The sequence below is a fragment of the Protopterus annectens genome, chromosome 17.part0 (genome assembly GCF_019279795.1).
Source record: "Protopterus annectens isolate FY-2018-M chromosome 17.part0, PAN1.0, whole genome shotgun sequence".
Lineage (NCBI taxonomy): Eukaryota > Metazoa > Chordata > Ceratodontiformes > Protopteridae > Protopterus > Protopterus annectens.
In genome coordinates, this window is record NC_056751.1 from 627,146,896 (window position 1) to 627,158,987 (window position 12,092).

The following is a 12,092-nucleotide window of genomic DNA, read 5'->3' on the forward strand; positions in this document are numbered from 1 at the left end:
TTAATATTTGTTAAAATTAGGTCTTGTGCTACTCTAGCGCTTGACTGATTTACCTTTTTTCCGAATATCTGAACATAATCATCATACTCCATGCACTACAAGCAAATAATGCTACACATAACAGTTAAATACTTGGTTTTCATGAAAAGGCATACTAATACAAATCTTGTTTTTTCTCTCAGCATTAACTATAGAATTATAGCCTTTCACTGCATTGTTAGCTTTGTACCTGATTACGGAGGTACAGGCTGCGAGCAACATCCCTAAGTAATGAAACAAAAATGTTGTTTTTACCCTATCATTAAGTTATATAAAATGTTAAGGTCATTACTCACAGATATCACTATCAGTTGTTTCCTACATCTGTGGAGAAAAGCTCAGTCTTAGGACCTTTTACTGTTCTTTCTCTTCATAGAAAAAAAAAAAACCTGGCAGCCATAAGAGTTCTCTCAGAGGCAATATTGATGAATGATCTGGAATGTTAATTCAGTAGGAACTGAGTTATCCCAATTTCCACTATGGCATATAGAGAAGATGCCCTGAATGTGAACCCAAATGTTGAACGAGGCAACAAATGGGGAAAGAGGAATAATGAGGCAATGCCTCTCTACCTCTTTTTTTTTTTGGGGGGGGGGCTGTGGGAACATACCGCTTGCATAGTCAGATTACATTTTCTAGTGGGGAGACCACAGCCACAGAAGACCAAATCACATGAGGGCAGAGGCTGTTCTATTGCATGCTCCCTTAAATGACATAACGGATTCTTATGGTATAACCTAAAATGTCTTTAGGCAGCAATGTGATGCAGCACCTCAGACCCTTACCTATTGTCCACTTCCAGAACATGATGCTGCACTACAGACAGTTACACTTAATGTCCACTTCCAGAAAATGATGCTGCACCAGACCCTTACCTACTGTCCACTTCCAAAATGGGATGCTATACCACAGTACCTTACCTACTGTCCTCTTCCAGAGCATGATGCTGTACCACAGACCCTTACCTACTGTCCACTTCCACAACATGATGCTGCACCACAGAACCTTGCCTACTGTCCACTTCCACAATGTGATGACGGACCACAGACCTTTACCTACTGTCCACTTCCAGAATGTGATGTTGCATCACAGACTCTAACCTACTGTCCACTTCCACAACATGATGCTCTACTATACACTCTTACCTACTATCCACTTCCACAATGTGATGCTGCACCACAGACCCTTACCTACTGTCCACTTCCAGAATGTGATGTTGCATCACAGACTCTAACCTATTGTCCGCTTCCACAACATGATGCTCTACTATACACTCTTACCTACTATCCACTTCCACAATGTGATGCTGCACCACAGACCCTTACCTACTGTCCACTTCCAGAATGTGATGTTGCATCACAGACTCTAACCTATTGTCCGCTTCCACAACATGATGCTCTACTATACACTCTTACCTACTGTCCACTTCCATGATGTGATGCTCTACCACAGACCCTTACCTGCTGTCCATTTCCACAACATGATATTGTACCACAGGCTCTTTCCTACTGTCCACTTCAAGATCATGAAGCTGCATTACAGACTCCTACCTGCTGTCCATTTCTAGACTGTGATGTTGCACTGCAGAGTCTTGCCTACTCTCCACTTCCACAACATTTTCACAGAAAAAGTAATTGCTTGCAATTAAAGCTGGTGACCTCCAATTTGGCAGGATTAAGTTGGATGTGGACAAACCACAGAATGAGAGGGAGGATCAGTCAGTAGCTGGTAGTTCCACTGCCACAGAATCAAAAGCAAACTTAACAAGAATCTGACTTATGATTAATGCAGTAATAAAAATACAGGTAATGCATCCAACAATCACACCCACTACCTCTAAATCTTTCAGGCTGTCTGCGATGACAGGACCCCCATATCATACATCCTCCTCATGTACCCCTACAATGCGCTGCCATAAAGACAGACGCATTCTTTTATCTGACTCCAAAAAAGGTAGCAGAGTGTGCTGCCCCTATTTACAGACTGTAGAGCCCTGGTATTCATAGACCTCCATCTATCATAACATCAATATCTAAAGCTCACAATATTTTATGTCAGCTTCATCACAGAATCTCCTCAGTCAGTTTGTCATTCGCAAGACTCTCTGTCCTCAATAGTAAACTTAAGACAACAGACAACGACAGTTCACTCTACATTCTGTTTTCCATCAACACCTTCTTCCATTTGCTTAACAGTATTTCTTCACACATTATATCATACAATATCCACTTGACTAATGTGCTTACCTTACAAACACAAGGTGCAGGGTTTGAATCTCACATGGGGTAATTGGCTAAGCTTAAAATGGCCCACAAGGGCAGTTAGACTAGTAATAAACTATGAACCTAGGAACTGTTTCTTCTCGTCAAGAAGCTTCCAACTAGGTTAACAACTAGTAAAGCCTCCTTGGCTGTTGTTGCTCATACAACATGAAAAACTACAGTATAGAACAAGCTACTATGTTCATATAATGTCAGGACCAATCAGATTCATTCATGTCTTTACAAAGGAAGGAAAAAAACACAGCTAAACATGCACCAGCATTGAACACACTGCAGACAATCAAGACTCTGAGATTTCCTTCTTTAACTAGCTGTATTATATGATGATTGAACTGAGATTCTACTAAACCATTTTAAACTCCCAAACAGGTAAAGAAGCCAACATCCATCAGACCACTAACAACACTAACCAAGGATACCGAAGGTTAAGGTACAGCAGAGGCTTAGATCAAAAGGCTGGACACATTCAGGAAAAAAAAAATGTTTTTCCAGAAACTGAAAACACCAAACACATAAAAAAGAATAAACATATGTATCCCCATTCATGTTCTTGTTTCTGTGCCATCTCACCTTCTAACCCCTCAAATCTTCAGAATGATTAATCTCCTAACTGTAGTGGTGTCGGCCAGTCACTGATAAAGCATTTAGCAGATGTAATATGTTTTAATCAGCTTACATTATTGTCACAGATTTAATTAGGATATTTTTCAGCATCAGCACGTTTAACTTCAGTACTTTATAAAGGTGCACTTGGTCCTGCAGGTAATGGCACTAATATGGCTATAAGTGGCACTGGTTCTGTACTGGTTGGAAGTTGTACTAGTTCTATAGTAGCTGTGTGCAGCTCCTTACTTTTGTTTGTGCACTGCTGTTCAGGTGTAAAGACTTGTAACCTAGTGTGTTTGTCTTTCAAAAATAAAATGTTATCAGTTAGTAAGTCTAATGATTTACTGAGTGGCATTTACCTGCCCCTGAGATTTAATGAAATGACAGCTTGCACTTTGTGGTGTTTCTCCTCTTTCCCCTAAGTTGTACAAACTAAAGTTTGGTTACACATGTTAAGAGTTTGAGGGGCACAGCTCCTTACTATACTCAGGGACAACTTTACAATTTTTGGAAGGAAAAAAAAAGATTGTCTTAATGCTTGTTGGGTGCAATGAATTCATAAGCTGCCCATTGGCTAGGCCAAGACTAGGAAAATTTCTAACCATCACGCATTTATTTGCAAAGCATTTTATTTTACAGTAGTTTATTACAATACACAGATCGCTCCTTTCAATGTACATTTGCATAATAATTTATTACAATTATCTACAGATCGGTTATTTCACTTTAAATAGCCAGTGTTTTTACTCCTCTGAGCTGCTGTTTTATGGAATGATTAAATTTGCTGTACCAGTGCATTCTTTTAATAAAAATTGATTTCTTGACTAGTAGCCACATAGTCCTTGCTGTGAACACTGCTGAGAAGGGATCGCTGTATAAGTATTAATTCTCATTTTCCAGTGCCACAAGAATGGCCCGAAGGATAGCAGTCACTGCCACAGAACCAGGGTCAGGGTGCAGGAGTCGTGCTGAACTGATGTAACTGGCCCGGCCAGCTTTAGCTGTCATCTCCTTGGTGGCTTCAGCACCTGCTTCCGCCTTCTGCAAAGGAGAAATGAAACAAAAGTTAAACTCAGGATGTGATGTGAAATGTGATAGCAACATGAAATGTAACCTCTTCCTACAGGATAATAAAAGGCTAGAAATGCCAGCAGAATTAGTTATCTTTCCTACCCCGTAGTTTCACAGCTTCCCAACAAACAGCATGCATTATTTATTTGTTGAAGTGTTAGCAGTATTGTACAGTTCTGTCATATACTAAAAGGATAACCCCACGGAGATCATTAGTGCCACCAGCAAGCTTCTACTTGTCATTTAGCACACAGACTCAGCACCACAATCAGATGAATTCTATTCATCTCCAAAAAAAAATACTGGTTTTTAAGTATCCCTTTTTCCTGTTTCCACCATTTCATTTAAACATTATTGTCGTTGTTTCTTTCCTTATCACTAAAATAACAGCAGCATCATTTCCCAATGTATGAATAATTGAATATGTACATACACTGATATGTTAGCAAAAGGTATATAGAATTTGTACATTTTACTATCATAACACTGCTGTTTCATGAGAAAATAATGATAAACAGTACATAAACATGATGTTATGCACATATAGTGGAACTCCAAACAAAAAGTATATACATGGAAATGTAGATATGTCCCTTGTTGTCGCATATTATGCTTTATTTAATACTACGAAATGAACTTTGGACATGAAAGAAGTGACTTACCTCCCACAATCCCCCAAAACCTCTCCCTTTATCACAGAAAGTGAGCCAAGCAGTCCAAAGGAACCTTGTTTCCATTACTTGTATCCATGGTCTCATTCTTTCAGCCCATACCCAAAAATCAAGTCCATGTATAAGGACAGGGACATTGGCCGAATGGTCTCTTTATCACAGAACTGTAGCTTCACCACCAAACTCTGGTAAAATACCTGGGTACAGTACTACAACCACTGGGTCCATCCTCTGGTCAGTCTCCTGATCCCACATACCCTCTGGTACAATACCTACACTACTGCTGTCACTGCAACCATCCTCTGGTCAGGCTCCTGATCCCCCTATCCCCATATATGCTCTGGTACAATGCCTGCACTATTATTGTCACTGCACTCATCTTCTGGTCAGACTACTGGCCCTCTACCCTCACTCATGGTCTGAAACAATATTTGCAGCACTGTTTTCACTGCACCTATCCACTGGTCAGTCTCCTGATACCCCTAGCCGCTCACTCATGTTCTGGTTCAACACCTGCAGTACTGCTGTCACTGCGTCCATCCTCTGGTCAGTCTCCTGATCCCCAGCCCTCATTCATGGTCTGATACAATGGCTGGAGTACTACAGTCATTGCACCCATACTCTGGTCAGTCTTCTGATACACCTAGCCCCTCAATCATGTTCTGGTCCAACACCCGCAGTACTGCTGTCACTGCATCCAACCTCTGGTCAGTCTCCTGATCCCCCATCCTCACTCATGGTCTGGTACAACACCTGTGGTAGTCCAGTCACTGGGTCCATCATCTGGTCAGTCTCCTAATCCCCAACCCTCACTGATGGTCTGGTACAGTGCCTGCATTACTGCTGTCATTGCACTCACAATCTGTGTCAGCCTGGTATAATGCCTGCATTACTGCTGTCATTGCACTCATACTCTGGGTCAGTCTGGTATAATGCCTGCTTTACTGCTGTCACAGTACCTATTATCTGGTCTGTCTCCAGATTACTCTACCCTCACTCAAGAACAAGATCTCAGAATACTTTAACTCCTCCATTTGGGATAACTGCTTAAAACGTATTGAAATATACATTTAAAATAAGTCTATGCATTATATAAAACAGGAAACAATATCAGACTACTTAAAACTTGTAAGGTTTAGTCTTAATGGTAATAATCTGCAAAACTTTAGTTTTCTAGTTCATGTATTTATTGCAATAAGCTATAAACCAGTAGGCATCCCATATTTACTGCATGTGTGCACTGTTTTGTATAAAGCCTGGACTTTTCCTTGTGCAAGTGTCAGCAGGTAAGCTAAAGATGAGAAAGCATTTTTTTCTGTAGATTTCTATCTGGAGTTTGAAGCAAGAAAAATAACTCTCTTGGAGAACTCTCTGCATCTCAGTTTTAATGGGTTCTTTGTTGGACTAACTTGAATAGCAAAGAGTATGAGAAAGCAGACATATCTGAGATCTCACAACTCTCAGCTATAAATTTAAGTTAAAAAAGTTTCATTTTATATCTTTTGGGTCTTGGGTCCATGCATTTTTTTTTAGACCAGCACAGCAATGTTCAACTGTCCAAGCCATATAGAATGTATTGGCTATAAAATTTTTTTTACCATTTGCATGCAATTTGCTGCCAGCAGAAGTTGTATAGCGGACGCACATTAAGGTATTTTAGCTTTTTTTCAGGAGAATTAAGTGTGAGTTTTATATGGCTAGAAAAACTAAATTTGTATTTTTTGTACTTTATTATTATTATTATTACTTGCAAAAATTTCAGCTTCTGTACGGGCACCATAGCACAGAGTAATAAAGTCCTGAATGTGACCCAGATGACCTTGAGTCAGTTAGTAACCTAAGAGCTGGCAATAGAGAGAGGGAGGGGCTGACACTAGATTACCCATCCTCATGGAGGGAGGCAGCCCACGCCAATGAATGACAACCCAAATGCAGTCACAAGAGTACTGTGGTGTAACATGACAGGTAGAGATGTCCACCCACCAAGCTGCGAGAAAGCACAGTAGACAGCCACAATGGGCCACTGCACAGGAATATGCTCATGCAAGCAGGGTGAGACTATGGCAGTTAGTATACACCAAGCTGTAACAGGAATCTTCATATAGGCCAATAAAAAAGCATCTACCTTTCATGCCTGATTGGACAATAGCCTATACATGCTCACTTCTTTCACCAGCATTATTATGCCACCTAGCTGCCATGAGGCAGACTAGCACTGGAAAGTAACAGTTCCCCTAATGAGTGATGTGGGTTACAAAAGTTGAGGTGTCATTGGGAATGAATATGTAAAGTGAATGGAAGGGGCCTGATGACTGGCAGTTATAGCAAAAAAAAAAAAAAAAGGAAGGTTTTTTTTTTCTTTTGAAAAGTGATGTACCCTCTCCTTAGATCAACACCTTGTTAAGGAGGAGAGACTTGACGGCTCCAATAATCCTCAGGCTTATGCATTATACACATAGCCTAGTACGAAACTATGACATTGCTATCTGCCCTGGGGCATTTATAAGCCTAGCCATAGTGATGTGGCTTTTGCCACCCCATGTAATGGTACAAAAGTGTACAGTATAGATTTAGAATACTGTGCCTCTGTCTAGTAGTGACACAGTGAAGACCCCCTTACATAATAGAATTAGTTTACTGTGCCTCTGTCTAGTAGTGACACAGAGATGACCCCTGGGGTAAACCTACGATCTTCCATCCACTCGTCAAGATTTCTCTTGAAGAGAGTCAGTGAGGGGCTCTGCCTAACATGAACTGGGATTCTGTTCCAGAGTATGGGAAGCCTCTGAGTTATGAATCTGTCCCTCCAGCATGTCCTATTCATATTTGTGCTGAGGTTTAAATCTTCAGCTCTCGTGGTTCTGATGGATTTGGATTTTTTGAGGTGGAGCATGTCCATCAATTCCTGATTGGACATGGCCTTATACGTCAGGCACAGATCACCTCTGAGCAGGCGGTATGCTACTGAATAGAGCTGGAGTTTCTTTAGTCTGGCAGCATATGACATATGTTGGTGACCCTTGATCCTCTTGGTGAGGTACTTTTGGGGTCTCTCTAGCTGTTGCAAGTGCCGGGTGAGGTACATACCAAATGGGGCATTGTATTCAATCATGGGCCTGATAAGGGAGGAGTATAGGGGCACAATGGCCTCCTTTGATCTGGATGTGAATCCCTTCATGATAAGGTGGGCAAGGTAGAAAGCCTTTCTAACCACTTGGCAACGTGGGTGTCAAATGAGAGGTCACTATCGACTTGGGTCCCCAGGTCTCTGATTACTTTTTCCGTACTCAGTGGGTTACTGTCTATGTTATAATTTGTGGGTACTTTGTTTTTCCCACAGAGGATGACTATACATTTTTTGGCATTTAGTTTAAGGCCATGACTCCGGCACCAGTTGTCCGTTTCAGTGAGGCCTTTCTGTAGGATGTATGTGTCAGCTGGTGTATCGACTATGGCGCCTAGTTTGCAGTCATCTGCGAACTTTGTCAGCCACAACCCTCCCATGTTTGCTTTCACATCTGAGAAATAAATGCCGAACAAGAGGGGTCCCAGGACAGAGCCCTGTGGGACACCACTTGTGACTGGCTTTGAGTCTGACATGGCTCCAGCGATTTTGACTTTATGGGTTCTATCCTTTAGCCAGTTTGCCACCCATCTTGTGACATATGGATTTACATTTAAGCTGTTGAGCTTGTCTATAATTCCAGAGTGGGGTATTGTGTTGAAAGCTTTAGCCAAGTCCAGGTAGGCTGTATGGACTGCTTTGCCCTCGTCAATGGCTCTAGTGACTGTTTTGAAAAAGTCAACCAGGTTCAAAAGGCAGGATCTGCCCTTTACATAGCCGAACTGGGTGGGATCAAATGTCTGTAAGTCCCCAATGTCTCTGTTTATGAGTTCCATAATGATTCTTTCCATAGCTTTGTAGACCAGGCTGGTTAAGCTTATGAGGCGGTAGTTACCAGGGTCTGTAGAGGTGCCTCCTTTGTGGAGTGGGACTACTGTTGCTGTACGCCAGTGTTCAGGTACATATCCTGTAGTAAGGCTAAGGTTAAATAGCATTTTTACGTGCGGGTTTAGCTCCTCTTGGAGTTCACGTAGCACGCAACCCGGGATACTGTCAGGTCCCATTGATGCTGTGTTTTTAGCTTTGCTGAGGGCGGTTCTCAACTGGACATCTGAGATGACAGGGAGGTTACATTCAGCTGGGATAAGTATTTCTTCTTTTGGGGGTGAGGGAGGGGAGAAATTTGCACTGAACCTGTCTGCCAGAATGTTGGCAATATCTGTGGGTTCAGTGTATTTTTTGTCATTGTGAACTAACTCTGAACATATCTGAGGGTTTCCGCCCAGGTTTCTAACATAGCTGAAGAAGGCCTTGTGGTTATCTTTAGTGTCCATAGCGATTTTTCTCTCAAAGTTGGCCTTGGATGTTTTTACGAGAGAACGTAGCTTTCTACTAGTGCTGATCAGAGATGCCTTCTTTTTATGGGGTTTTGCTCTGTCATGCAGTAGCTTCCTTCTTTTGTTATACAATTTGTTTATGGCTGGGGTTCACCTGACAGGACGCCTGCCCTTGGTGGAGAGGGTCTTGGTTTTACTTGGGATTGCATGATCCATGCATTCTTGGAGATGTCCGTAGAAAGCATTTGTGAAGGATTCTGCATTGTGGGATGTGGTTTCCACTGGCCCAGTGGGCTTAAAGGATACCATCTCAGTTTTAAGAAGTGTAAAGTCGGCTTTTGAGAAGTTTTTCACTGTAGTCTTTTGTGTTGGGGTGGAGGTGGGATATGTATATCCAGGGTGATTAGTCTGTGGTCAGATCTCACTAGTGAGGGGTATACTTCCGGTGTGGAGCACTTTGTCCCCATGTTTGTGATGATCAGATCTAGTATATTATCTCCCCTTGTGGGAGAGGTGACTAGCTGTTCCATTGCATTTGAATTTATGAATTCCAGGAACCTTTGGGCTAGAATAATGCACCCAGTCTATGTTAGGGTAGTTGAAGTCTCCCAATATGATGGTGTTTGGTGAGACATTCATATCCTCCAATGTCTTCAGGAAGGCTGAGTGTGGTTCCTGAGATTGGGAGGGTGGTCTGTAACATGCTACCAGTTGTATAGCAGTTTTGCCTACGGTTAGTTGCACCTGGATGGTCTCTGATACTTCATGTGTTGCCACTAACCTGGAGGGGTGGGTGTCCTTGATGAATATGGACACTCCCCCTCCCTTTTTGGTTTGGCTGAAAAGCATGATACGAGGTATAGCCTGGTAGCGCTGGGGTGCTCTCAGGAGCCTTGAACCAGGTTTCAGTTACTGCACAGACATCGATGTTCTCCATACTGAGGAGTGCTTCAAGAGCCTGCATCTTGAGATTTAGACTTCTGGCGTTGAGCAGCATTACCCTTAATTTTTTTCCATTTTTGTTTTCTAAGGAGGTGGGTTTGTCTTTTGAGCCTTGCCTAAAAAAGGCACTATGGGGGAGGCAAGAGCCTTAGCCAATATCTGGAAGCCCAGTGGTGACAGATGCAAGCCGTCCATTGCGAAGCAGTGTGGCTTGTCCAGCATGTCATCCCAAGCAGACAGACATTGGATCCCCCTGGAATGACACCAGTATTTGAGTCAATTATTAAAGCTGATCATCTTGTCTTTGTATTGTGGCATCATTCTTGGTGAGGGCAAGATGCTGCTCAGGGTCAGGGTCATACCAGCCTGGGCTACATAATCAGAGAGCTCCTCTATGTCTCTTTTCATTTAGTCCAGGGAGGTACGTCTCAGGTCATTCACGCTGGCATGGACAATGACGGAGTCATATTTGTACTTGCTTTGTAGTGACCTGAGTGTGTGTGTTATGTGGCGGATCCTAGCTCCCGATAAGCAGCTCACCATTACCCTCTCCTTGTTCAGCCTGGTAAGCGGAACGTCAGTGTGTCTGACTATAGAGTCACCTATTACTAGTGTATCAGGCATGGTGTTTGGCCTTAAGGGCTGTGATTGTTTGACACACTGATTTATTGAAGTATGTGTTGCATGTGTTATGTTTTGAGGTGGTGAATTTTTGGGTGTCTGCTTTGGCAGCCTCTGTTGTTTTGGTAAGTTTTTTGTTAGAGCCTCCTTGTATGTCTTTGTGTTATTATGTGTTTGGTTTGCAGTTGTGGTAGGTCTATGTGGGACTGGGTTTGGTGTGTGTGTGGTTACCTTCTCCTCCTGTCTGGTCTTGCCAGTCCAGGAGTTGAGAGAGTTCAGCCTCCAGTTTGGCTATATAGTTGCATCTCTCACATGTATTTGTGTTTGTTGGGAGGAGGAGAGGGTTGTCTGTGTACATGAGACAATTGTAGCATTGTCTCAAGATTCCCAGATTAACCAGCTGAACCGGAGAGGATGCTAGTAATCTACCACTCGACATGCTAGAATATTATAAGGGAGTGCTGTGCCTTTAAGGGAAGTGGGTACTCACAGGGAAGGTGGGTGGATGTAGTGCTTACTTTAGTTAGCGAGTGCTTACTTAGAAGAGAGGTTTTGAGAACAAGTGCTAGGCTTATAATAAAGCGATTAGACTGATTATTATAAGAGTAGAGCTTTCTTAAGGGAAAATTTGAAGAGCAGACTTGGCGGAGCCAGAAAAAGTTTAACCTTGTTTAACCAGTGCTGCGCTATGCGCACAAACGCGCAAAGCCGTGCAAACGCGGATTTTAAACAGAGAACTTAAAAAGAGCTAGAAATGGTCCAAAACAACCAATTACTACAAGCTCTTGTGCTGAGGTCACTCCTTCAGGGACAGATAGGCTGCTCAAGGCTCCCCACTCCCACTGGTGAGCAAAGAAACTTCCTTCTATCCAAGTAAGGCAATGGACAACACAGGAACTACACCACAGCCCAGAATACAGCAAAGCCTGTATACTGGTCTAAACTAGTCGAGGAGAGGCGGGAAAACAACAATATTTTTTGTTTTTTTTTGTTTTTGAGATAGAAAGCACACAGAAAAGCAGGAAACAGTAATAAATCAGTTACACAGGCTAGCACACTTTAGTGGGCAGCCTCAACAGTTAAATTTAACAAACAAACAACTTTCGACCAATTTTCCACTAAATGAAACTTTAAGTGCAGATAATATACAATGCAACAAACAGTTAAAAAAACAGTTTAAGCTTGTTCAAGGTAAGCAAGAGAAGGTATTTCAGGTAAAAAAACAGAAAAAAATACTTAAATCAGGAAAGTAGTTGCTTTTCTCAGTTCTCTGCTGCTAGGACCACTCTGCAGGACCACGAGGAGCTGTTGCTGAGTAGTACAGCCAGAAAAAAACGCTCAGAGGCGGATTTTAAACAGGAAACTTCAAAACAGCTAGAAATGGTCCAAAACAACCAATTACTACAAGCTCTTGTGCTGAGGTCACTCCTTCAGGGGCAGATAGGCTGCTCAAGGCTCC

At 42.3% G+C, this 12,092-nt stretch overlaps 1 protein-coding gene across 3 annotated transcripts in view; it reads right to left on the reverse strand.

Annotated features, from left to right (window-relative positions):
- Positions 1-3,538: 3,538 nt before the first annotated feature.
- Positions 3,539-12,092, reverse strand: part of TKFC (triokinase and FMN cyclase) — a 574,388-nt gene continuing 565,834 nt past the window's right edge. For all 3 annotated transcript variants that reach the window (XM_044059497.1, XM_044059496.1, XM_044059495.1), the window contains exon 18: positions 3,539-3,968. In XM_044059497.1, coding sequence (XP_043915432.1) covers positions 3,810-3,968 — 159 coding nt within the window. In that variant the 3' untranslated portion in view covers positions 3,539-3,809. The remainder of the gene's footprint in view (positions 3,969-12,092) is intronic.